Below are 27,780 nucleotides of genomic sequence, written 5' to 3'. Positions count from 1 at the left end.
ATCACCCCCTAACCACTCCCATGCTAGCCAGATTGATGCCTAACTGCTCCCCTGCCAGCCTGTTTGCCCCTAACTGCCCTCCCCTTCAGGCCTGGTCACCCCTAATTGCACTCCCCTGCAGGCCTGATCCCCCCCAACTGCTCTCCCCTACAGGCCTGGGTCCCACCCAACTGCCCTTCTTTGCAAGCCCAGTCACCCCAACTTCCCTCCTTTGCCAGCCTGGTCACCCCTAATTGCCTTCCCTTGCAGGGCTGATTTCCCACAACTGCCCTCCCTTGCAGGCCTGGTCCCTTCCAACTGCCCTCCCCTGCTGGCCATCTTGTGTCCACATGGGGGCAGCCATCTTGTGTGTTAGAGTGATGGTCAATCTACATATTACTCTTTTATTAGATAGGATATCACCACAGATGTTATGAGTCTTAATTGAACAGCTTCCCAAACTCACCTTGATGGATACAAGTTTTCCAAAATTCCAGTTTTTCTCCTTCCCCCTACCCCCCGAATTTTTCTTGAAATTCAGATTGTACTCTTGTTTTTCCTTCAAGTGATGGGCTCAATTAGTACATTTTTAGGAAAATGTTTGCCAGATATCCAATATAAATAATCAGTTTATCATTTCTTTTTTTAAGAATAATGAAGTCATTTTTTGGCATTCTATGGCTTATTTATTTATTTTTATTAATCCTTACATGAGGATATTTTTTCATTGATTTTTAGGGGGAGTAGAAGAGAGGGAAAGACTGAGAGAAATATTGATGTGAGAGAAACACATCGATTGGTTGCCTCCTGCACAAGCCCTGACCAGGGTCCTGGCTGGGGAGGAACCTGCTATCAAGGTATAATATGTGTCCTTGATAGGAATTAAATCCGGGACCTTTGAGCTCTATCCATTGAGCCAAACCAGCTAGGGCAGTCCTATGGCTTATTTAACCTGCAAATAAAGTGTATAAGTGCTTTTTTCTAAAGGTAACCATCACACTTAGAATCCAGCAGAATTACTTTATGTAGACTACCCATTTTGTCACACAGAACCTTAAAAGGCATCTTAAGGGTCAAGATTGTATAAAGTTAGTACTTTTTTCTGCTTTTATTAAGAACATTTAAAAAAATATGTTTTTATTGATTCTAGAGAGGAAGGGAGAGGGAGAGAGAGATTGAAACGTATACGAGATAGAAACATCATCATTGTTTGGCTGCCTCCTTTATGGCCTCTGCTACGGATTGAGCCCGAAACTTGGGCATGCGCCCTAACCAGGAATTGAACCAGAGACCTCTTGGTGCATGGGTTGATTGACATTCAAGCACTGAGCCCCACCAGCTGTGTGAGAACATTTTTAAGTGAAACTAACCTTTTTCCTTTGAGTGGTAGTAAAGAACTCAATGACTACTAGTACATTTGGTGACACTGTCTTCATTTGTGATAAGCTAGTAATTTAGTCAACTTTGCTTTTGGATTATCAGTGCAAATGTCAACACAGAAGAGAAGGCAAATGCAAGGCAGGATATCAGAAAAATTTAAAGAAGGCAATTATTTTTACAGACCCAAAGAATATCTCAAAACAAAAAAAACCTACAAAAAAACCAAAAAAACCAGCCTCAGAGCTGTTAATACAGCATCATAGTGCTTCAATAGATGTCAGTTGGAACTCAGAAATAAAGATCTGGAATATGAACTCTTCCAAAATGAAAACTTACCAAGATTGTAATAAAATAGAATTGGAAAAATATAAGCAATTCTACCGAGAAGAATTAGAAGGTAGAAAGTCATTGGTGAATAAACTAAACAAGACTAATGAGAGGGTAGCAGAGGTCAGTACCAAACTTCTCTTGCAGAAACAGCAGATCTTTACTCAGCACTCTAATATGAGGTCAGTCCTGGAGACACCTTGTGTTGGAAATCATAATAATAGTTTTGTACCTAAAAGAAATTCTATTTCAAGAGAAAACTTAGTAATTCCAACCTCAAAGTAATGGAATTAAAACAATAGCATGGATACTTACTTGATCAAGATACTGCTGATTTTTTTTTTTTAAATAAATGTTTATTGTTCATATCATTACAACTATTCCTCCCCCCCTCCATTGCTCTCCTTTACCAGGTTCCCACCCCACCCTCTGCCCTTTCCCCACCCCCCATTGTTCTTATCCATAGGTGCACAGTTTATGTTCAATCTCTTCCCACATCCCCTGCTCCCCTTTTCCCCAAGAATCATCAATTCACTCCCCTTCCATACCTCTGATTCTATTATATTCAAGTTAATATTGTTCATCAGATTTTTTTTTAAATTTCCTTGGTTTTTAGACTCACTTGTTGATAGTTACATATTTCTTGTTCATAATTTTTATCTTTATTTACTTTCTCTTCTGAAAGAACCCCCCCTTCAGCAATTCATATAATTCTGGTTTGGTGGTGATGAACTCCTTTAGCTTTTTTTAATTAGTGAAGCTCTTTATCTGACCTTCGATTCTGAGTGATAGCTTTGCTGGGTAGATTATCTTTGGCTGTAGGTTCTTACTATTCATCACCTTGAATATTTCTTGCCATTCCCGTCTGGCCTGCATGGTTTCTGTTGAGAAATCAGCTGACAATCGTATAAGTGCTCCTTTATAAGTAACTACCTGCTTTTCTCTTGCTGCATTTAATATTCTCTCTTTGTCTTTTGCTCTTGGAATTTTAATTATGATTTGTCTTTGTGTATCATTTGTCAAGACAAATTTTAATTATCATTTGGATTCCTTTTGTTCGGAGTTCTGTGCGCTTTCTGGACTTGTAAGTCTAATTCTTTCACCAGGTGGGGGAGGTTTTCTGTCACTATTTCTTTCAGTATGTTTTCGATATCTTGCTCTCTCTCATCTTCTGGGACCCCCATAATTCTGATGTTGGTTCGCTTGAAGTTGTCCCAGAGGTTTCTTACATTATCTTCAATTTTCTGGATTCTCTTGTCTTCTAGCTTCTGCGGAGAATTGTCTTCTGGCTCTTTTTTTTTTTTTTTTTTTTTTTTAATATATTTTATTGATTTTGTACAGAGAGGAAGGGAGAGAGAGAGAGAGAGAGAGAGTTAGAAACATTGATGAGAGAGAGTCATCGATCAGCTGCCTCTTGCACACCCACTACTGGGGATATGCCCGCAATCAAGGTACATGCCCTTGACCGGAATTGAACCTGGGTCCCTTCAGTCCCCAAGCTGACGCTCTATCCATTGATCTAAACCGGTTTCGGCTGGCTCTTTATGTTCCAAATCTTTGACTTGATTCTTGCGATCTTCCATTCTGTTTTTAGGACTTTGTATAATATTTTTTATTTCAGACAATCTATTCTGTATTTCTTGTTGATCCCTTATTATTTCTTGTTGATTCCTTATTATTTCTAGCTGATCCCTTTTCATATCCTCATAGGACTTATCGATCTTTTCTAGGAAATTCTTGATAAACCTTATAAGCGTAGATTTGAACTCTATATCCAGTCACTTTTTGTCCTCCATTTCTTTCATTTGTGATCTATTTCATCTCGGCATTTTCGCAGGCAGCTTTCCTGATGGGGCGGGGTTTCAGTGTGGAGCCTACAGCTTTGGCTTCCGTTAGCCCTGACCTATGTGGCTCTTAAGTCTCAGGGTCCTTCAGTACTTGTTGCAAGCGCCTCTGAGAGAAAGGTGCCCTTAATTTTCGCCTGCTACTAAACAGTCTAGGCTCTTCCCCCAATGAGCCCGGTTGGAAGTGGAGTTGGAGGTGGCATTCAGAGCAGTCCGGAGCTTTTGTCTCCTTCCTGCCTGGGCAATCCCGCGGCACAGCCAACCGTCCCTTCTCTGCGCTCAATGTGCGCGCCTCCGGGACCTCCTTTTGCCGCTCCCCCGGGGTTCCGCCTTACAGCCCAGCTCCCTCTGTTTGAGCCTGGGTCCCCGGGGTCTGGCCTAGAACTGGGGTTCAGAGCAGTCGGAACTGGGGCCCAGCACAGTCGGAGCTTTTATCTCCTTCCCGCTAGGGAACGCCAGCCAGACACTCAACCTCCCCCTCCTCTCTGGCTCCGTCCTCTCCGTGTGGGCCGTGTGTCTCCGTACCTTAGGCTTTTACAGCTCCTCTGCTCTTTCTTCTGTTTTTTTCCTTCTCGTTGTAGAATTTCCAGTCAGTCGACTTTCCTGTAGTTCTGGGTAATGTCTATTTTATATTTTAGTTGTATTTTATTGAAATTGTTGTGTGCGGCTGCGGTTAGGTGTTTACCTGGGCAGCCATCTTGGATTCTTCCTCAAGATACTGCTGATTTTGAATCTTTATCCCATAGAGCACATGTGTCAAACACAAGGCCCGCGGGCCAAATCCGTCCCGCCAGGCCTTGCAATGTGGCCCGCACTGCGCTGTCATCACTGCACTCCGCTGCGTTTCCATCACAATGACAGTTTATGACTGTTCAGTAAACCATTCGGCCCGCGATTTAGGCTAGATTTTAGATTTTGGCCCCTTCTCTGATTGAGTTTGACACCCCTACCAGCCGTTGCCAACCTTTGGGACTTCACAGACCACCAGTAGTCTATGGACCACTGGTTTGTGACCACTGCTATAAAACTTATCTGTAGGATCAATTGATCATTCAAATATATGTCAAGATCTGCTTTTGGAAACATCACAGATTTTGAAGAAAAATTAAATGATCTGAAACATAAATAGAAAATGTTGATTGGACTATATATATATAACATGATTTTTCATTAAACACATGACATGTGAAATCTATTAATGAAAAATATTTTTGGATAAAGAAAAGTATAGGAGGCAAATTACTGGTATTATTATGAAAATAGTTTTGGAAATTCCTGAAAGAATTAGGGGACCTAATCCTTCTGAATACCACACTTTGAGGAACTTTGGTTTAAATGATTGGGTTAGTAGATTTAATGTCTTCCTTTTGAGTCTGGGTTTTACTTTATTATGAATACTTTTAAAATGTTTTTTATTACTTTTAGAGTGAGGAAGGGAGAGGGAGAAAGAGATAGAGTCATCACTTGGCTACCTCCTGCACATCTTTCATTGAGGATCGAGTCTGCAACCTGGGCATGTACCCTGACTGGAAACAGAACTGGTGACCTCCTGGTGCATGGACTAACGCTCAACCAACTAAGTCACACCTGTTGGGCTAAAATGATGTAGTAACTATTTAATTTATTTCCAATTTGAGTATGTTCCAAATTTGATTTGAAGAAATTTTACAGGTTCTGAAGTTGGAATCATCGAAGTTCCAGGAGAAATGCTCAGTAAAATGCAATATGTATAATTATATTAATGTACATCTTAGTAAGATAATATATTAGTTTGTCATCCATTCAGTTATCCAGTATCTTTTTACTGCCTTTTATGTGCCACAGTGTGTTTTATGAATTAGATTTAATTTCTGCCTCTGCTCTCACCCTCAACCTATGAACCTGCAGCCACGGTCAGGCTACCCCCAGGACAGGGTCTTCCTAAGACACCAATTTCTCTGCCTCCTGAAGTGCCTCCTCCCAGCCTTCCTGTCACTGTCCCACTGACCTGACAGGCCATCCCCACCCTGAGCCCTCGAAGCTGGGCACAGCCTTACATACTATAATAAATTTTATCCAGAGAAGTACAAGAGTACATATCAGGTATCCCCATCTAGCCTGGTGTGTCAAATAAGTTGAGGGGAGCAAAATTATGCCTCCCCAAAATTTGCCTTTTGGGATATTTTAAGCTGGTTATTACAGAAGAGCTGATTCAGCCCTGTCCCAGTTGCCAGTTGGAGCATCGTCCTGTACACCAAAAGGTTGCGGGTTTGATCCCTGGTCCAGGTGCAGAAGCTAGGCAACTGCTTCATGTTTCTCTCTCACTAGATATTTTTCTCTCATGCTCTCTAGAAGGAACAGACTCAGAAAGAAACCTTAGATAATCCTCTCTTTACCTGCCTAAAGGAATTCATATAGAAGACTCTGCTTAAAGGAAGGAGCATCATCACCTTAGCATCACAGTATAAACTAAATGTGGCTGACTGGGAGGAATCAAGCAAAGCTTATTTGTTGAACTTCGGTCTGTGTTCCATGTTTCTGGGTGACCCAGCAAGAATTTGTTCACTACCTGTAAATTACCTGCTTTCCTTTTGAAATCCCAGACTCTTCCTTCTCCTTCTATATCCAAAATGGCATATAAAACTCAACTTCCCAATGAATCTTTGAGTCTCATATTCTGCAGGTATATCCATAATACATTTTGGACATATTCTCTTATTAATCTGCCTCATTATTCACCCAGCTTTAAGAATTTAGAAGGTGGGAGGAAAATTATTTTTTGCACCCCTACAGAAGTAATGTTGGATATGAAGGGTGAATATATGTTTACCAGGAATTTTTTAAAAAGATCTTTATTCTTGAGAGTATTACAGATGTTCTCCTCTCTCTCCCTTCCCCAATCTGGTTCCCACCCTGCCCCAGACCTTCATCACCCTATGTCTGTGTCCCTAGGTAAGATCTTTGGTTAATCTCTTCCCATGCCAATCCCTCTGAGATTTATCACTCTGTTCCTTATTTCCATGCCTCTGATTCTATTTTATTTACCAGTTCATTAGATTACTTGGTCATTTATTTTGACTTTTAGATTCAATTGTTGATAGATATGTATTTATTGCCATTTTATTGTTCATTTTTTAAATCCTTTTTTTCTTCTTAAAGAATACCCTTCAACATTTCATGTCTTACTGGTTTGGTGGTGATAAACTCCTTTAGCTTTTTCTTGTCTGTGAAGCTCTTTATCTGATCTTCAATTGTGAACGATAGCTTTGCTGGGTAGAGTAATCTTTGTTGTAGGTCCTTGCTATTCATCACTTTGAATATTTCTTGCCACTTTCTTCTGGCCTGCAAAGCTTCTGTTGAGAAATTAATTGACAGTCTATGGGCTCTCCCTTGTAGGTAACTAACTGCTTTTCTCTTGCTGATTTTAACATGTTAAGCACCCAGTCAGTCACCTGTGACTGACACTGTACACTCTGTCAAGAAGACAAAACAGCCTGGGCGCTTAACGTGTTAAGACTTTCTCTTTGTCTTTAACCCTTGGCATTTTAATGATGATGTGTCTTGGTGTGGTCCTCTTTGGATTACTCTTGTTTGGGGTTCTCTGCACTCCTTGGATTTATATGTCTATTTCTTTCACCAGGCAGGGGAAGTTTTCTGTCATTATTTCTTCAGATAGCTTTTCAATATTTTGCTCTGTCTCTTCTCCTTCTGGCACCCCCATAATGTGAATGTTGGTGTGCTTGAAGTCCCAGATGCTCCTTACACTGTCTTCATATTTTTGGATACTTTTTTCTTTTTGCTCTTCTGATTGAGTGTTTTCTTCTTCCTCCTATTCCAACTCATTGATTTGATACTCAGAATCCTCTACTGTTGAATCCCTTTAAATTATTATTTATTTATGTAGTGTATGCTTAATTTCTGACTGGTCCTTTTTCATATCTTTGACATTCTCACTGAGATCCTTGAAAGTCTCACTAAATCCTTTGAAACTCTCATTATGATTCTTGAATAACCTTATAACCACGGTTTTGCACTCTGTATCCAGTAGTTTGCTTGCTTCCATTTATTTCATTTGTGAAATATTTCTTTGTCTCTGCATTTTGGCTGCTTCCCTGTGTTTGTTTCTGTGTATTAGGTAGAGCTGTTCTATCTTCTGGATTTTGTAGAGTGGCCTTCTATAGTAGGCTTCTTATAAGGCCCAGTGGCTCAGCCTCTCCAGTCACCTGAGCTGGGCACTCTAGGTGTGCCCCTGTGTGGACTGTGTGCACAGTCTTGTATTATAGTTGATCCTTGTTTGCCTTTGCACCTCTGGGAGGAATTGACCTCCAGGCCAATTGGCTGTGAGGAACTGTTGCAACCTTAGTGGGAGAGCTGCTGTGCAGATCATACCCCTATGGAGCAGGACTTGCTTCAGTAGGGCTTTAGTACTCACTGAGTCTGCCAATTGAATGTGTTGCTTGTGGATGTGTAGAATTGTAATATGGTATAGTCTGAAGGTGTCCATTGGGTGCACTGGTACTAGAACCTCCAGGGAGGTGCAAAGTCAGCCATTGCCTGGGGCCACTATATGTAATGGGCTTGGAGATGCCCACTTGAGGCCCAGATGTGAAGCAAGGCAAGCTAGTGCTAGTGCCAGGTCTTAAGTCTTTTATTGATAGGTTTGGGGTATTCTGTCATCAGCTGTAGCTTGTTAGAGAGATTTTAGCAGTCTGAAGCTTGAGCAAGGACAGGCCATTCATATGGAAAAGTCTCTGCAAACAGGGTTGGGTGGGGCTGCAAATTCGATGTGGTAGGGTCTCAGGGTGGAGCAAACACTATGAGCCAGGCTGATGGAAACTCAAATATGGCTGTGAATCAGCCCTGTGATAGGGGAAGTCTCGGCATAGGAACAGTGATCCCTCTGAGTACCTGTCTGGATGAAAGGTGCCCCCAAGTTCTGGCCTGATGCCAGACAATCCAGTTCCTCTCTGAGTCCCCCAGAGCTGTCACCCTACACTGGAGCTCGGAGGAAGGTGGGACCTTGTAGGTTTGTGACCCTTTATTTATTTTTTTTTTTTTTATTTATTTTTTTTTTTAAATATATTTTATTGATTTTGTACAGAGAGGAAGGGTGAGAGATAGAGAGCTAGAAACATTGACGAGAGAGAGTCATCGATCAGCTGCCTCCTGCACACCCCCTACTGGGGATGTGCCCGCAACCAAGGTACATGCCCTTGACCGGAATCGAACCCGGGACCCTTCAGTCCCCAAGCCGACGCTCTATCCATTGAGCCAAACCGGTCCCGGCGGTTTGTGACCCTTTAAAAGGAACATCTATTTTCAGCAGCCTCAGTGTCACTCAGCCTCAATCCCCATTGTTTTTTATAGCTCATAGTTACGATGACTTCTCTTCCCAGTTCTGGGACCCTGGGCTGGGGATATGATGTGGGGCTGGGGCCTCTTGCTCATCATGGGCTTCCTCTGCAGAAATGATCTCCCCCCCAATTAAAAAAACAGCACAGCCAAAACCGGTTTGGCTCAGTGGATAGAGCGTCAGCCTGTGGACTCAAGGGTCCCAGGTTCAATTCCAGTCTGGGGCATGTACCTTGGTTGTAGGCGGTGTGCAGGAGGCAGTTGATCAATGTTTCTCTCTCATTGATGTTTCTAACTCTCTATCCCTCTCCCTTCCTGTCTGTAAAAAATCGATAAAATATTAAAAAACAAAACAAAACAAAAAAAAATCAACAACCCAGCACAAATGGGTGTCGGCCCAATTCATTCCCGGCCTTCACCCCTCCTCCTAATCTCCATGTGCTTTTTTTTTTTTTTTTTTTTTTTTTTTTAAAATATTGATTTCAGAGAGGAAGGAAGAGGAGAGAGAGAGAGAGAGAGAGGGAGAAACATCAATGATGAGAGAGACAAATTGACTGGCTGCCTCCTGTACACTCTGCTAGGGATTGAGCCCACAACCCAGGCATGTGCCCTGACTGGGAATCGAACCAAGGACCTCTTGGTCCATGGATGATGCTCAGTCTACTAGCCACCACAGCTGGGCTCTCTGTGTGCTTTTTTCTTTACTTCTTTTCCTGTAGGACTTCAATTCAGCCAACTTTCAGTGTGTGTGAATGATGGTTGTTTTGTATTTTCTTTTCTTTTCTTTAATTATTACTATTTTTTAAAATATATTTTATTATTATTATTTTTTTACAGAGAGGAAGGGAGAGGGATAGAAAGTTAGAAACATTGATGAGAGAGAAACATCGATCAGCTGCCTCCTGCACACCTCCCACTGGGGATGTGCCTGCAACCAAGGTGTACATGCCCTTGACCGGAATCGAACCCGGGACTCTTCAGTCCGCAAGCCGACGCTCTATCCACTGAGCCAAACCAGTTTCGGCTGTTGTTTTGTATTTTAGTTGTAATTTTGATGTGGTTGTGGGAGGCAGCCAGTATAGGCGTTTTCTTATGCCAGTGGTCAGCAAACTCATTGATCAACAGAGCCAAATATCAACAGTACAACGATTAAAATTTCTTTTGAGAGAGAAATTTTTTAAACTAAAACTTCTTCCAACGCCACTTCTGCATAATATACAGGCATAGGCCATGGTATTTTGTAGAAGAGCCACACTCAAGGGGCCAAAGAGCCACATGTGACTCTCAAGCTGCAGTTTGCCAACCACAGATCTATGCCATCATCTTGTTTCTTTCTTGAGAGAAGGAAAAACAATGTCTATTGGAGGGTCCAATGGTGAGTGAAAGCCCAGTGATTTAAACATTAATAGAGTGTAGTGAACAAAGAAGGAAGAGTCATTTGTGAGGAGTAAGGTAGGGACTAGGTCAAAGAAGGCTTTATAGGCTATGTTAAGAATGTTAATCTTTTCTTTTTAATGCTATTGTATTCTTATAATTGGTATTTAGATTTCTTCTTGGTTAAATTATTTGGTTTGGATTCAATATGTGGTAATTTATTAATATTTCCCCTCTTTATTTCTTTCTACTTTATAACTGTGTATGAACAGACTATCCCTCTGTTCACATCTCAAGATTTTTAAAAATTATATTTTTATTGATTTTAGAGAGGAAAGGAGGAGATATTGAAACATCAGTGATGACAGAGAATCACTGATCAGCTGTCTCCTGCAAGTCCCCTACAGGGGATCGAGCCTATAACCCTGGCATGTGCCCCTGACCAAAATCAAACCCAGGACCTTTCAGTCTGCAGGCCAATGCTCTATCCACTGAGCCAAACCAGCCAGGCCCATTAATGGATTCCTATACTTTTGTGATTCTTTCACTTTCATGTAATAGATTAAGGAATTAGGAAAATGTAGTTTATCAGGTAGTATCATACTGGTTTTGGTTGTTTTGTTTGCAAAATATGGTTAATGAATCACTAGGATTGGGATAGCCAAGATAGATTCTGTGAGACTGTATTGTAAGCTATGTGAGGAAGTAGTAAGTCAGTGGTAGGACAAGATACTTTTGTTGGTATTTATAGGATTTTTTTTTTATTATTTTTTTTTTAGCAGAAGTACTTGTTTTCCTCAAGTCAGTTAATTAAGGATTGTGCTCATTGTGCAAGTATTAATTGCCACTTTACCTTGCAGTTTGGGAAGCAATGCATTATACTGCATTCCTTAATTAATTTCCTGACACAGCACACTTATTTGGGTTTGAATTAAAAATGTGAATTTGTTACTTTGGTGAGGAATACTATAGAAAACTGTTACATGTTTAAGTTTTGTTTTATTTATAGAAGCCGTTCATAGAGTATTAGTTGTTTTGTAGATCAAAAACATTCTTGCTGTGGACAGGTAGTTCAGTTGATTTAGACGCAGGGGTCTTCAAACTACGGCCCGCGGGCCACATGCGGCCCGCAGAGGAGTCTGATCCGGCCCGCCAGGTTTTTTGGGCAGTGAGCGCAGCCGAGGTGTTACAGTAGGAATTAGTAGTTCATACAGCTCTCTGAGGGACCGTGATCTGGCCCCCACTTTAAAAAGTTTGAGGATGCCTGATTTAGAGCATCTTCCTGATATGCCAAAATTGTGGGTTCCATTTTCAGTCAGGGCACATAAGAGAATGAACCAATGAATGTATAAACAACAAATTAATGCTTCTTTCTCTTTTCTCTCTCAAATCAATTAATACATTAAAAAAAAAGTAATTTATAGTAACATTCTCAACTGTCCTGAGAAAGCTTTCTCTATTGTCTTTCCCTTTTGGTTAATTAAAAAATTCATGTGGTACATTTAACATACCTTACTAAATAACCCTTTTCTACCATGCAGTTCCTAGTTTCCTTGCCCCAATTTACTACACAATTTAACTTCCCCTTTCTTTTGTCTAATCAATTTGTTGCCCTTATGTTATGAAGGTGTATAAGCCTTAAAGAATAACCACTCCTATGAGTTACTCCAGTTTTCCCACATATATGCACATTATATATATAAATAAAACTTTTTTTCTTAAAAAAATTCATGTGATACACCAATTAGATATTGATGAATTGGAGTGGTTTTTCTTAAGGAAAATACTTTAGTAAGTTTCACTCTGACACATTCGAACTATACTTTGTTCACTCTTAAGTTATAGACTGGGATGAAGTGTAGCATAGTAGAAATACCATGCCTTTCCTTGGACAAGGTACTTGAGCTCATCAATCTCCCCACTCCCCTCCTCCCCTTCCAACCCCCAGTGTTAAAGTGGGAATATTTAACATAAAGTTGTCTTTCTTGTGTGTGGTACAAAGTACATATTAAAATAGAATTCCTGTCTCTATTCTTGTCTTCTCTGTATTTTCCAATCCACTTTATAAAACTGCAGCTGAAGTGATCATTCTTAAAAACTGGTTTTGTCTTATCTTCCTAAAAATCCTTCAGTGGTTCCCATTTAGCCTCAGGAAGTGTAAATTCCCCTAGGGCCTATAGGATTTCTCTAGCCTTGTGTTGTATTTCCCTGTTGGGCCTGCTGATTACTTAAGCTTGCTCTCCTCCAAGCTAATGTTCTTGTTCATTTCATTCTGCTTTTGCTCTCTGCCCTTCCCTTTTCTGACACTCAAGCTGCTTCTGTTGTTCAGAACTTTACTAGTAGGTAAGATAAAATTCCTATCCCTTAAGTGCATATGACAAGATTAAGAGCTTTGTCAAGATCATTCATTGGAATAGGATTCAGATTTGGGTTTTAGTCCTAGCTTCTTCACTTACTAGTTAGAGTAAGTATCTTTGGTCAAATTACTATCTTTAAGCTTGATACTGCCTTTATCTGTGAAATCAGGATGTTTGCTTAGTTTGCTCTGAAAATATTTTGAGAACTAAATAGTTATATATAATGGTTAAAAGTATTATTATTAAGCCCTGGCTGCTGTTTCTCAGTGGTTAGAGTGTTGGCCCAACCACCCAAGGATTACAGCTTTGATTCCTGGCCCAGATAGGGTCATGTACCTGAGGCAACCCATCAGTGTGTCTCTCACATTGATGTTTCCCTCCCTCTCCTTCTCTCCCTTTCTTCCTCCCTCTTTTCCACACTCTAAAAATCAATGGAAAGCCCTGACTGGTTTGGCTTAGTGGTGTCCCAGGTTCGATTCTGGTCAAGGGCACATGTCCAGGTTTCGAGCTCGATCCCTAGGAGGGGGTGTACAAAAGATAGCTGATCACTGATTCTATCTCTCTTCCTCTCCTTTCCTCTCTGAAATCAATAAAAATATATTTTAAAAAAATCAATGGAAAAAATATCTTCCAGTGAGGATTAACAAAAACAATAACAAAAAAGTATTACTGCCCTGACAGGTTTGGCTCAGTGGATAGAGCATCGGCCTGTGATGCTGAAAGTTCCCAGGTTCGATTCTGGTCAAGGGCATGTACCTTGGTTGCGGGGGGTGAGGGGTGCTGGGGGGAGAGGGGGGTGGGGGATGGGTGGGAGGGTCGGGGGGGGGGGATGATGATAATATGTGGAGGAAGCAGCTGATCGATGTTTCTCTCATCGATGTTTCTAACTCTTTCCCTCTCCCTTCCTATTTTTAAAAAAAGTATTACTTTCAGGATTCTATTTTGGGTATTTGTAAGAAGGGTGTATTTCTTAATGTTTGAGGAAAAATATTAAGTTGTGGATTGAATTTTGCCTCCCACTATTTATATGTTAAAACCCTAACCGCCCATGTTACTATATTGGAGATAGGGCGTTTAAGGAAGTGATTAAGGGTTAAATGAAGTCAGAGGGTAGAGCATCCCTTAGAACTGGTGCCCTTACAAAAGAAGACAAGACATTAGAGATCAGTCCCTGTTTGCAATGTGAGAGGACACAGCAGGGTGTCCCATCTGCAAGCTAGAAAGAGACCTCTCACAAGAAACAATCCTAATGTTGAATTTTCCAGTCTCTAGAATTTCTGTTCTTTAAATCTCTGGTATTTTTGTTATGGCAGTCTGAACAGACTAATACAAATTAAAATATAATTGCCATATGGGAAGGGCAAACTAGACTAATTTCTCAGATAACATTTTAATGAGTAACACAATAAGCTGTAAATTAATGGATTAGTTTAGAAAATAGCCTTAATGATTTGAGTTACCCTAATTTTTTTTTGTCTATTTGACTAGGAGTACTACTACAAATTGTTACTTTTAAGCTTAATCAAGACTCTCTTTTTGAAACATTCTTTCTTTACCTCATATAAAAGTTAAATTATTTAGAATGTATTTGACTGTAGATAATGAGTTTTAATTGGGTTGAAATATTAGAGAACATTATTTTATATTACAAGAAACTCTAAAGTAGGATTGCCCAGGATTGGCTAATTCTTTTTTTTTTTTAAGTTCTTAAAAACTTTATTTTATTATATGTATACATATCTTAACCATTGGTCCCCACCTCACTCCCATATATGCCCTCACACCCCAATGTTTTGCATGTTGGTTATTCTTTTTCTTTTTTAATTTAATCTTTATTGTTTAGATTATTACAATTGTTTCTCCTTTTTTCCCCCCATAGCTCTCCACCTGGTTCCCACTCTCCCTGTCGTTTCCTCCACTCCCTCCCTCCGCTGTCCTCATCCATAGGTGTATGATTTTTGTCCAATCTCTTCCCATACCCCCCCCCCCCCACACACACACACCCTTTTCCCCCTGAGAATTATCAATCCCCTCCCATTCTAAGCCCCTGATTCTATTATATTCACCAGTTTATTCTGTTCCTCAGATTTTGTTTTTTAAATTGTTACCATACATGAAATTTTTATTTTTTTAAAAATTTTTATTGATATTTTACAGAGAGGAAAGGAGAGAGATAGAGAGCTAGAAACGTCGAGGAGAGAGAAACATCAACCAGTTGCCTCTTGCACACCCCCTACCGGGGATGTGCCCGCAACCAAGGTACATGCCCTTGACCGGAATCAAACCCGGGACCTTTCAGTCCGCAGACCGACGCTCTACCACTGAGCCAAATCGGTTTTGGCTGTTCCTCAGATTTTTAATTCACTTGACTTTTAGATTCATTTGATAGATATGTATTTGTTGTTCAAAATTTTTATGTTTACTTTTTTCTTCTTTTTCCTCTTTTTAAAGAATACCTTTCAGCATTTCATATAATACTGGTTTGGTGGTGATGAAATCCTTTAGCTTTTTCTTATCTGTGAAGCTCTTTATCTGCCCTTTAATTCTGAATGATAGCTTTGTTGGGTAGAGTAATCTTAGTTGTAGGTTCTTGCTATTCATCACTTTGAATATTTCTTGCCACTCTTGTCTGGCCTGTGTAGTTTCTGTTGAGAAATCAGCTGACAATTGTATGGGTGCTCCCTTGTAGGTAACTAACTTTTTCTCTTTCTGCTTTTAATATTCTCTGTTTTTTGCTCTTGGCATTTTAATTATGATGTGTCTCGGTGTAGTCCTCTTTGGATTCCTTTTGTTGGGGGTTCTGTGCTCTTCTTGGACTTGTAAGTCTATTTCTTTCACCAGGTGGGGGAAGTTTTCTGTCAATATTTCCTTAAATAGGTTTTCAATATCTTGCTCTCTCTCTTCTTCTGGCACCCCCATAATTCAGATGTTGATGTGCTTGAAGTTGTCCCAGAGGCTTCTTACACTATCTTCATAGTTTTGGATTTTTTTTCTTTTTGCTTTTCCAGTTGGATATTTTTTTGCTTCTTCATGTTTCAAATATTTGACTTGATTCTTGTATTCCTCTAATCTGCTGTTGGGTTTCTGTATATTATTTTTTATTTCAGTCAGTATATATTTAATTTCTAGTTTGTCCTTTTTCATATCCTGAAGGATCTTGCTAAATTTATTGGCCTTTTCTAGGAAATTATTGAAAAATCTTATAACCATGGTTTTGAACTCTATATTCAGTTGTTTCCTTTCCTCCTCCTCTTTTTTTTTTTTTTTTTTTTTTTTTAATTTTTGACCTGTTTCTTTGTCTCTGCATTTTGGTTGCTTCCCTTAGTTGATAGAGTGGCTTTGTGTGGTAGGTCCTATAGGGCCTAGTGGCTCAGCCTCCCCAGTTACCTGAGGTGAATACTCTTGGTGCACCTTTTTGTGGGCTGTGTGCACAGTCTTGTTATAGTTAATCCTTGATTGTTGTTGTTATCACTGGGGGGAATTGACCTCCAGGCCAATTGGCTGTGAGGATCAGCTATGTCTATGATGGGAGAACTTCTGTGCTGGAGACACCCTTATGAGACAAGACTTGCACCAGTGGGGTTTGGTGCTCACTGAGTCTGCCCCTGAGTGTCTCTCTTATGGATCTGAGGAGTTGTAATCTGGGTCCCACTCTGACCCCTGGGTACACTGGCTCTTGGATTTCCAAGGAGGTGCTAATTTAGCCTCTGCCTGAGGCCACCCAGCAGGAGTTACAGAGAGATCTGCAGATTCTTCTTCTTTGTTTGGATTTTGGAGGTACCCAGATGAGGCCCAGCTGTGAAGCAATGTAAGCTGCTAAGGAGACTTGGGCCTTCTTTTGGATGTTCTGGGTCTCACTGACTCAGTTGCAGTTTGTTAGGTAAGTTTAGAAGTCAAAGGAGCAGGCCATTTATATGCAAAAGCCTCTGTGTTCAGCTTGGATGGGGCTGAGTCTCAGAGCAGAGTAATCAGCAATGGCTTCTTTGGTTGGGATCTCAGGGCAGAGCAAACAGTAGTGGCTTCCCATCTGTCCTGCCCTCAGAAGCCCCTGGGTTTCAGTGTCCGCAGTAATCCCGCGAGCAGCTCTGAGGGAAAGCCGCCCTGGAGTTTTGCCCGCTGCCAGACAGTCCAGTTTCTTCCTGAATGAGTCTGGGTTTCCAGAGTCTCGCCCGGAACTGGAGTTCAAAGCAGTTGGGAGTTTGTGTCTCCCTTCCTCTTGAAAAAGCCAGCCATGTACTCACTTGCTAACTCTTTTTTTTTTTTTTTTTTTAAATAAATTTTTATTGTTCATATTATTACAAATGTTCCTTTTTCCCCCCTTCTCACACCACCCTGTGCCCTTTCCCCACCCCCCATTGTCCTCATCCATAGGTGCACAGTTTATGTTCAGTCTCTTCCCACATCCCCCTCTCCCCTTTTCCCCAAGAATAAACAGTTCACTCCCCTTCCATACCTCTGATTCTATGATATTCAACAGTTAATATTGTTCCTCAGATTTTTTTTTTTTAGTTTCCTTGGTTTTTAGATTCACTTGTTGATAGTTACGTATTTGTTGTTCATAATTTTTATCTTTATTTACTTTCTCTTCTGAAAGAACCCCCTTCAGCAATTCATATAATTCTGGTTTGGTGGTGATGAACTCCTTTAGCTTTTTTTTTATTAGTGAAGCTCTTTATCTGACCTTCCATTCTGAGTGATAGCTTTGCTGGATAGATTATCTTTGGCTGTAGGTTCTTGCTATTCATCACCTTGAATATTTCTTGCCATTCCCGTCTGGCCTGCATGGTTTCTGTTGAGAAATCAGCTGACAATCGTATAGGTGCTCCTTTATAGGTAACTACCTTCTTTGCTCTTGCTTCTTTTAATATTCTCTCTTTGTCTTTTGCTCTTGGAATCTTAATTATGATTTGTCTTGGTGTGGTCCTCTTTGGATTCCTTTTGTTTGGAGTTCTGTGCGCTCCCTGGGCTTGTAAGTCTAATTCTTTCACCAGGTGGGGGAAGTTTTCTGTCACTATTTCTTTCAGTATGTTTTCGATATCTTGCTCTCTCTCATCTTCTGGGACCCCCATAATTCTGATGTTGGTTCGCTTGAAGTTGTCCCAGAGGTTTCTTACATTATCTTCAACTTTCTGGATTCTCTGGCCTTCTTGCGTCTGCGGAGGAGTGTCTTCTGGCTCTTTATGTTCCAAATCTTTGACTTGATTCTTGCGATCTTCCATTCTGTTTTTAGGACTCCATAAAATATTTTTTATTTCAGACAATGTATTCTTTATTTCTTGTTGATCCGTTATTATTTCTAGTTGATCCCTTTTCATATCCTCATAGGTCTTGTTTATTTTATTGGCCTTTTCTAGGAGATTCTTGAACAACCTTATAAGTGTGGTTTTGAACTCTATATCCAGTCGCTTTTGGTCCTCCATTTCTTTCGTTTGTGATCTATTTGGTTTAGGCATTTTCGCAGGCAGCTTTCCTGATGGGGCGGGGTTTCAGGGTGGAGCCTACAGCCTTGGCTTCCGTAAGCCCCGCCCTATGCGACTCCTGAGACTCAGGGTCCTTCAGTACTTGTTGCGAGCGCCTCTGAGAGAAAGGTGCCCTCGATTTTCGCCTGCTGCCAAACTGTCTATGCTCTCCCCCAATGAGTCCAGTATTGGGGTTCAGTTCAGTTGGTAGTGGGATTGGAGATGGTGTTCAGAGCAGTCTGGAGCCCCTGTCTCCTTCCCATCAGGGCAATCCTGAGGCACAGCCGGCCGGCCCTTCTCTGCGTGCAGTGTGCGCGCCTCCGGGACCTCCTTTCGCCGCTTCCCCGGAGTCCCGCCTTACAGCCCGGCTCCCTATGGATGAGCCTGGGTCCCCGGGGTCTGGCCTAGAATTGGGGTTCAGAGCAGTTGGAGCTGGGCCCAGCATAGTCGGAGCTTTTCTCTCCTTCCCGCTTGGGACCGCCAGCCAGGCACTCGGCCTCCCTCCTCTCCGGCTCTGTCCTCTCCGCGCGCGCCGCGTGTCTCCGTACCTTGGGCTTTTACAGCTCCTCCGCGCTTCCTTCTGGTTTTCTCCTTGCTTCTTGTTGTAGAATTTCCAGTCAGTCGACTTTCCTGTAGTTCTGGGTAATGTCCATTTTATATTTTAGTTGTATTTTGTTGAAATTGTTGTGTGCGGCTGCTGCTAGTTGCCTTCCCTAGCAGCCATCTTGGATTCTCCTCTCACTTGCTAACTCTTACGCGCGCCTCTTTATCTCTGCCTTCTGCAGCTTCTGTAAGTCTCACTGTACTTTTCTCTTTCCTTCTAGTTGTAGAATTTCCACTCAGCCATTCTTCCTATGGTTTTGGATGATGTCCGTTTTTTCTTTTAGTTGTAGTTTTGAAATTGTTGTGCGAGGCAGCAGTTTAGGTGTTTACTTATGTCACCTTCTTGGTTTCTCCTTACCTTATTTTTTTTTAAGATTTTAAAAAATTGATTTTTAGAGAGGAGGGAGAGGCTGTGAGACACATCAATGGGCTACCTCCTGCACACTCCAGATTGAACCTAAAACCTGGGCAAGTGCCCCCAGCAATGGAACTGGCAATCTTTTGGTGCATGGGACAGTGTGCAACCAACTGAGCCACGCCATCCAGAGCTGGAGCTTTATTTTATTTTATTTTATTTTATTTTATTTTATTTTATTTTATTTTATTTTATTTTATCATTGATTTTTAGGGAAAGTGGAAGGGGGTAGAAAGGGAGGGAGGGAGAAGGAGTGGGGCAAAGAGAGAGAGAGAGGGAAACATTGATGTGAGAGAGACACATTGATAATTGCCTCCTGAGAGCGTCCCAATTTGGGGGTTGGAGAATGAACTGTAACCCAAATACATGCCCTTGACAGTGAATCGAACCTGCAAACCTTTGGTGCTCAAGCCACTGTTTCCAGATGGCCAAGATTGGAGCCTTAATTTAAAAGATGTGTTACTCACTCTGTCAGGGTTAGCTCAGTTGGTTAGAGAAGCGGTTGCCAATTGATAGTCCATAAGGTCCAAAAGGTTGGCGACCGCTAGTTTAAGGAAACTTTTGGAGCAGCAGTTGCCAACCCGCAGTTAGCAGACCACTGTGGTCTGTGAGGTCTGAAAGGTTGGTGATCGCGGTGTTAGAGCACTATATTAATACACCATGGTTTTGTGGGTTCAATCCCCAATCCCCAATCAGAGCACATATAAGAAGCATCCAATGTATGCATAAATAAGTGGAACAGCAAACTGATCTTTCTCTCTCCCACTCTTTCCCTTTCCCCCCCCTCTCAAAACCAATTTAAAAATCAATCCTCAAATGAGGACATTTTCCTCATTAATCTCTAGAGATTAAATAGTGGCAAGAATACCACTTAGCCCTAGCCGGTTTGACTCAGTGTTTGGAACATAAGCCTGTGGACTGCAGGGTCAAGGACACATACCTCGTTGCAAGTTTGATCCCCGGCCCTGGTTGGGGCATGTGCCCCACAGGGGATGTGCCCACAACCAAGGTATATGCCCTTGACCGGAAATGAACCTGTGACCCTTGAGTTTGCAGGCGGACACACTATTCACTGAGCCAAACCTGTTTCGGCAAGTTGAATCATATTTTTAGAAGGGGAACCAAAATTACCTTCAAAGCTTAGGAAGCTGACCATATTCATTCTAAAAGTGTATATATAGGGAATATGAAAATTGACCATCATGTCATCACAAAGATGGCGGTGCCCATAGCCACAAGATGGGGCACCCAGTCCCCTCAACCCTCTGGAGTTCCCAGTTCTTTCACAGAAAATGGGTTGCCTCAAAAGTTGGTTAAGCTTCTTAGGACAAAAAGCATTCAAAATCTTTGAAAAGGGTGTTCCAATATTTGTAAAAGTTTAGACTAGGTGATTCAAGGTTATTTCCACTACAACCTTCTATGATATTAACATTATGAATTCACATTGTACCAGCTGTATTGTATGTAAGCAGATATTTAAAGGAATGGCCATTATTATTAAAACAACTCATAAAATCACAGTTTGTATGTCAAGAACATTCTGTGTGATTTTCCTAATGGCTGGAGTTTATGCCCTTAAACCAGCAGTTGGACATCCCCTGAGGGGTCCCAGATTGGAGAGAGTGCAGACTGGGCTGAGGGACACTCCCCTCCCCCATGCACAAATTTTGGGCACCGGGCCGCTAGTATGTAATAAAAATTTTTGCCTTGGTTAGTTTGCTTAGTGGTTACAGTGCCAGACTGTGCATTGAAGGCTCCATGTCTAGTCAAGGGCACATACCTCAGTTGAAGTTTTGCTTCCTGCCCCTATTCTGGGAGTGCAAGACACAACCAATCAATGTGTCTTGCATGTCTCTCTCACGTCAATGTCTCTCTCCCTTTCCTCCCCGCTTCCTTCTCACTGTTTTCTCTCTTCCCGCTCTTTTTGCTCTCTCAGAAAACCAATGGAAAAAAATGTCCTTGGGTGAGGATTAACGACGACAACAAAAATGTTGGTTTACTCCTTAAAAAATATAAGTATATATATTTCTATCTTTCTCCCTTTCTAGTGAAATAAAAGTGTTCTATAAACATTTTTTTCCATCTTGTTTTTCTTCACCTTGGCAGTACTCTGGGGATCATGGTGTAGTGTTAATAAAGATATTCCTCAACAATCCTTATTATAGTAGTCCCTACAGGAGATACTCTCCAACATCTCTCCAGATGATATCCCAAACTGTTTCTGCCTCATCATTAATATTTTTTCCTATATTACTTTCATATCTATGACATTTAATTTAGAAAATAGTTAATAATAGTAAGATATTATTAACAATTATTCTATTAACAATAACTAATAAAATAGAACAATTTAACAATTTACTATTATAAAAGTTATGGCAACATGGCTTCTATTCATGTCTTCCATGAAAAATTTAACGCTTTTTCCATCTTAACACATTATATTATGTAATGGCTATAAATTTTATAGTTTGAGGTGCTATGACAAAACTAACATGAATTTCATTTTCCTTCACAATTTCACAGATAGGAAATTTATTCTTACTTAGATCTTAGCAGCCTCAGCATACAGTTGTTTATTAAGTCAAGAATTTTTACTTTTTCACTTAAAGGAAGCACTTTTCGGCTTCTCTTTTGTATATCTGAATTGCGAACATCACTATTGCTCTTTGGGACCATTAAGTAAAATAAGGGTTACTTGAACACTAGCAGTTTGTTAGACTCTGTTTCATTTCCCCCCCCCTATTGATCCTTGGCCTTTGAAAAGGGAATTCCAATATTTATAAAAGTTTGGACTAGACAATTCATTTTTAGATTATATAAATTAATGCTATCTAACCCTTTGTGATATACTAGTAAGTTGATATCACCCACCCTCATCGCCAAAGACAATTTTATTACTCGTCTTTAAATGTCACTCTGAGCTTTGCTTTGAACTTTGTGTATCACCTTACTCTGAGTTATATGAGTTTGGGAAGAACCAGTGGGTAGAGTAATAAGATTCACAGTAGTTTTTATGGAGATCAGAGACTTTATCATAATGGATAACAAGGAGGTTATATTTTCAGTGGTGATTAATGTAAACAGGAATATAAGGTTGAATGGATTTAGCCCATATCATTATTAATGGGTGTTGGCGATTTTGTTTGTTTGTTACGGTTTGTTAAGTAGAACCTCAGGATGTCATCAGATGGTGAGCTAAGGTTCAACAAAAGACTGAAGGGAAAGTGAAACATAGAAGTTTATCACTGACTGACAGGTCCAGGAGGTGGTACACAGTATGCCTTGAAGATACTCATGAAGAAGCCAATGCAGGGGTGCACAGAGAGTGAGCAGCAGGACCTGGAGCAGATGCCTTTATTGGAGTCTGTGGGTGGAGTGCTTTGGGGTTCCTAGGCTAAGGCTGGATTGGTCAGTTCAAACCAAAGAGAGTTTTTTTTTTTGTTTTTTTTTTTAATCTCTAATGGGGATGAAGACTTACAGGGAAATAAAGGGGAAGGAGGTGGGAGGCAGGGGATACTTTATCACAAGGGGTTTTGGGTGAGTCATATCAATATATATATCAATATATACACACACACACACACACACACACACACACACACATATATATATATATAGTGATTCTTGAAGGCTATTATCTAGGGCATGTGCTTTTTTAGAGGAGCTAGTGTCAGTTCAGAGCCCTTCAGGCCATTTACCACGGCAGTGACATTATGGAATAGTTTAAATTCTCAGTAAAGGTTGGGGAGCTTGGGCAGACTTAGGTTCTAAAGATGTAATGCGATAAATTTATGGTTCAGGAGCTTTAAGCAACTTAGCACCACCTGTTATTGTGTGCCTTTTATGTTAATTTCTTGGTGGTTCCTTTAGTGGACCTCAGCGGACCGGCTGCTCAGGAGGAAGTAGTTTACATCTGGCTGATAGGGATTTCTGCCATGGCTTTATAAGTGTCAGACAGTCTATCATCAGAATGGTCCAGTTTTTTATTTTTGTTTTTTATTCAATTGGGTTTTTCTATTACAAAGAACTATAAGTTTGACTTTATATAGAATATGTGTTTAATGAATATTAACACAACTAAGTATTGGTTGTTTTTGTTCTTATTTCAGGCTACAGACAAGAGAAAAGCATTAGAAGAGACCAAAGCCTATACAACCCAATCCCTAGCTAGTGTTGCTTATCAAATAAATGCATTGGCCAACAATGTACTCCAATTGCTGGACATCCAAGCCTCTCAGCTTCGGAGAATGGAGTCTTCCATCAATCATATCTCACAGGTAATGGCTTATAAATAGCTTTAAGCAACAGCAGCATATATCAAAGGAGTAGATAGCCTGGTTATATGGATTCCTTACTCATTTTCTTACTGACTGACCATAGTTATTATCACTTTCAGCTTTAGCTTTGAGGTCAGTAAACATCTCTTCCTTTTTTTTTATTTTATTTTATTTTTTAACGTTTTTTCTCTGCGTGGTAAAATAAACAACATAAAATTTTATCATTTCAACCATTTTGAAGTGTATAGTTCATTGGCATTAGGTATATTCACATTGTTGTGCAATCATCACCACTTACCCTATTTCTCTTATAAGATCTTTTTTGAAGAAAAGTAAATTGCACACAAAGCATACAGTTTTATCAAATTTGATTATATACATTATCTATGAGACCATAAGTACAGTCAAGATAATGAACATCCTCCCCAAATTTCTTCATATCTTCATACTCCTTTGCTATCCCTCTTCGTTTTCCATACCCTGTCCTCAGGCTTTCTGTCACTATGGATTAGTTTACATTTTCTGAAATTTTATATAAATGAAATCAGATGTTATATATTATTTGTTTGTCAGGCTACTTTCAATCAGCATAATTATTGGGATATTCATTCATGTTGTATATAAAAATAGTTCACTCCTTTGTATTGCTGAGTACTATTCCATTGTTCCACATTTTCTTTATCCATTTATGGGTCTTTTTTGGAATATATATATATATATTTAAAATTTGTGCTTGTGCCATGCACTTTTAAAAAAATATATATTTTTATTGACTTCAGAGAGGAAGGGCAAGAGAGAGAAAGAGATCCAGATGAGAGAGAATCATCAATCAGTTGCCTCTTGCATGCCCCCCACGGGGAATGGAGCATGCAACCGGGGCATATGTCCTTGACCTGAATCGAACCTGGGACCCTTTAGTCCACAGGCTGACGCTCTATCTATTGAGCCAAACTGGCTAGGGCAAGTATATATTTTTATTGACTTCAGAGAGAAAGGAAAAGGGGGAGAGAGATAGAAACATCAATGATGAAAGAAAATCATCAATCAGCTGCATCCTGCAAGCCCCCTACTACTGGGGATGGCCCACCACTGGGGACTGTGTTGTGACTGGGAATTGAGCCATGACCTCCTGGTTCTTAATTCAATGCTTAACCACTGAGTGACACAAGCTGGGCTATTTACATGTTGATGGACATCTGGATTGTTTTCAGGTTTTGTCTATTACAAATAAAACTGAATATTTGTGTACAAGTCTTTATATGGTCATGTGTTTTTATTTCTCTTTGGTAAATTAGCTTCCTCTGAGTGGAATGGCTAGGGCACATGGTACATGTTTAACATTATAACCAAATTTATAGCCAAATTGTTTTCCAAAACGATTATACCATTTTACCTTCCCATCAACACTAATGAGAGTTTTAATTGCTTCTTGTTCTCACCAGTGCTTGCTGTGGTCAGTTTTTAAAATTTTAGCCATTTCAATAGATATGTAGTAGTGTCTTATTGTGGTTTTAATATCTTTTTGTGTATTTTCTGTAGGTTTCATATTTAAGCCTTGCATTTCTTTGTCAGATTTATTCCAAAATATGTCATATTTTTTTATGCTACTTGGTATTTATTTTAAGTCTTGATTTTTTTCTTCCTTATATATACAGAAATACAATTGGTATTTGATAAATTTTGTGTGCTTGTTAAAGTCACTTAATAGTTATAGTATTTATTATATAGATTCCATTGGATTTTCTATGTAGAATATCATGTTTATAAATAAAAAGTTTTATTTTTTCCTTTTCTATTTTTCTTGCTTTTTACTTTTATTTATTTTTGCCTTACTGCACTAGTTTGAAGCTTCAAGACAATGTTGAAATAGGAGTAGTGAAAATGGTTATTGTTACCTTGTTGCTATTTTATTAGAAAGCATTCAGTCTTTTACATAAGTATAATTGTAGTCTATGTTTTTCAGAAATATGTTGTATGAAGTTGTTTTCTAGTGCTAGTTTGCTGAGAGTTCTTATCAGAAATGGGTAATGGATTTTATAAAAAACTTTTTCTTTGTTGAAATGATCATGTTTATATTTTTTGTCTGTTATATGGTGAATTAATTTTTTTTTTTCTTTTAAATGTTAAACTGGCATTGCTTTCCTGGGATAAATTACTTGACTGTGATGTATTATCTGGTTCAGAGATTTTTAGACTTACTTTACTAAAATTTTGTTAAAAATTTTGTTTCTATGCTCCTGAGATTTATTGGTCTAGTTTCCTTGTAATATCTGGTTTTGGTGTCAGTATCTTCAATTTTATTAAAAAAACACATATGTGTAGAATTGATATTCGTTCTTCTTTCAACATTTGGCAGAATTTATCAGTGAAGCAAGCCATCTGGAGCTGGAGTTTTCTTGGTAGGGAGGTTTTGAACTATGTATTTAATTACTTTAATAGATATAAGACTTTTCTGCTTATCTGTTTCACATTAATGGATCTTTTATTTTTCCAATATTATTTGGCCCTTTCCCCTAAGTTGTGATTTATTTGCATAAAGCTGTTAATAACATTCTCTTCTCCTTTTGAAAAATATAGAAGCTAGCCGAAACCGGTTTGACTCAGTGGATGAGCGTCAGCCTGTGGACTGAAAGGTCCCAGGTTCGATTCAGGTCAAGGACATATGCCTGACAGTCTGGCCTCTCCCTGACTGGGTCGTCTGTCAGAGCAATAGGGTGGTTCTGTTTTCCTCCCAAACAAGAAAGCCAGCGCGTATTAGCTGTCTGCCCTCTCTGCTTGCCTCGAGTAAGCCAGCAGTGAACTCGGGCGGCTGCCTTTTCTCGCGCACAGATCTCCGCACCTTTACAGTTCTCGAGGCTCAGTGTGCCTTCTCTCTCCTTCCCGGATAGTAGAGCCCCCTCTCAGCCAGCCTTCTGGCACTTCAAGGCGATGTTTCCCCTGTTTCCCAGCTCTAAAAATTGTTGTGGTAGGCTGCATTCAGGTTTCTACCTATGCCGCCATCTTGGTTTCTCTAAATTCAGTTTTAAAAATATATTAATTTTGCCTATTATTTATTTGTATGGTCATGCCATTTGTATGGACTTACATATTTTATATTTATTTGAATAATTAATCTAGTGCAGGGACCAGTAAATTATGATTGTGTGGGCTAAATACGACCCCCACTTTTTTTTTTTTTTAACAAAATAAAGTTTTATTGGATTATGGCAGCATTCCTTTGTTTACATAGTGCTATTGCTACTTTTACCATTAGAGTGATACAGTTTAGTAATGACAGATGGTCTTTACATATGGCCTGAAAGTCTAAAATATTTACTCTTTGGCTCTGTGCAAAACAAGTTTGCCAACCCTTCATGTAGTGTTATGCAAACATTTATTTAAAAAAAATTCAGTGTTCTTGAGATTTGATACCAACTTCTCCAACTACTTCTAATAAGTGACTTTTTTTTTGAGATAATTTTTCTGGAAGTTGATTTGCTGACAGTTCTGAAGAAGCCAGAAACTGTGAGGAATCGGGCTTGTATATATTACATAATGATAGAAATTGTGCAAGTTTATATGTATTATATGTTTGCCACCCATGTCAAATCTCCTCCCATTACCATTTATCATTCATTTTATATATTCAGCAGGTAGAGGTTAGCTTGGGTAAGAAATGATGATAGAAGCACTCCTAGATGTTTTGGTATTTTGACACCAGTTGGTACACTGCAGTACTATTCTGACACTAACCACTTGGAATCAAGACTGCCCTTACCTCAGAGGCCAGTGGCGAACTGGATCTTCCTTCTACCCCCAATTTTGACCTTCTGACCACTAATCCCACACCCCCATCAAGTTTGATAATTTAATAGAATGACTCAAAGAATTCAAGAAAACATTGTCCTTAATGATTACTGTTTCATTTTTAAAGGATACAGATCAGGACCAGCCAAATGAAGAAACACATAGGGTGAAGTCAGGAATGGTCTTGAACAGAGTTTTTGTCCTCCTTTCTGTGAAATCAGGGTACATTACCACCTCTCCCCTTTTACCCCCCTACCCCCCCTCAAAGCACCAACCAGGAAGCTCCACTAAACTTTGGTGTCCAGAGTTTTGATCAGATGTAGAGATTTTTTATCATTTCATTGGCCACATTCAACTCAATCTTGCCTGGCTGCGTAGCTCAATTGGTTGTAGTGTCTTTCCAATATGCCAAGGTTGTGGTCTCTATCCCTGATCAGGGCTCATTACAGCAGGAAGCTTGGGGAGTGTTACATCGGGGGTGGGGGGTGGGGGGTGGGGTGGGGGTGAGGGTAAGAGATCAATCGAAGGACTTGTATGCATGCATATAAGCATAACCAATGGACACAAGACACTGAGGGTATAGGGTAAGGGTATGTGCAGGGGTGGGGGGGAAAGAGGGGGGAGGGCCCAGGGGAAGGTCATTGG

The 27,780-nt window shown here is 40.0% G+C and overlaps 1 protein-coding gene across 10 annotated transcripts in view; it reads left to right on the top strand.

Annotated features, from left to right (window-relative positions):
• ABI1 (abl interactor 1) overlaps window positions 1–27,780 on the top strand; it is a 97,138-nt gene that overhangs the window by 13,400 nt on the left and 55,958 nt on the right. For 7 of the 10 annotated variants that reach the window (XM_036458755.2, XM_036458784.2, XM_036458816.2 and 4 more), the window contains exon 2: window positions 23,182–23,349. The exons of 2 other annotated variants lie outside the window; for them this stretch is intronic. In XM_036458755.2, the coding sequence (XP_036314648.1) occupies window positions 23,182–23,349 (168 nt within the window). Of the gene's footprint in view, window positions 1–4,985; window positions 5,136–23,181; window positions 23,350–27,780 lie in introns of those variants that run through there. One more of the 10 variants, XM_036458792.2, reaches the window with a different exon arrangement.

The sequence above is a fragment of the Pipistrellus kuhlii genome, unplaced genomic scaffold (assembly GCF_014108245.1).
Source record: "Pipistrellus kuhlii isolate mPipKuh1 unplaced genomic scaffold, mPipKuh1.p scaffold_m20_p_1, whole genome shotgun sequence".
NCBI lineage: Eukaryota > Metazoa > Chordata > Mammalia > Chiroptera > Vespertilionidae > Pipistrellus > Pipistrellus kuhlii.
This window is presented reverse-complemented; position numbering and strand designations above follow the sequence as displayed.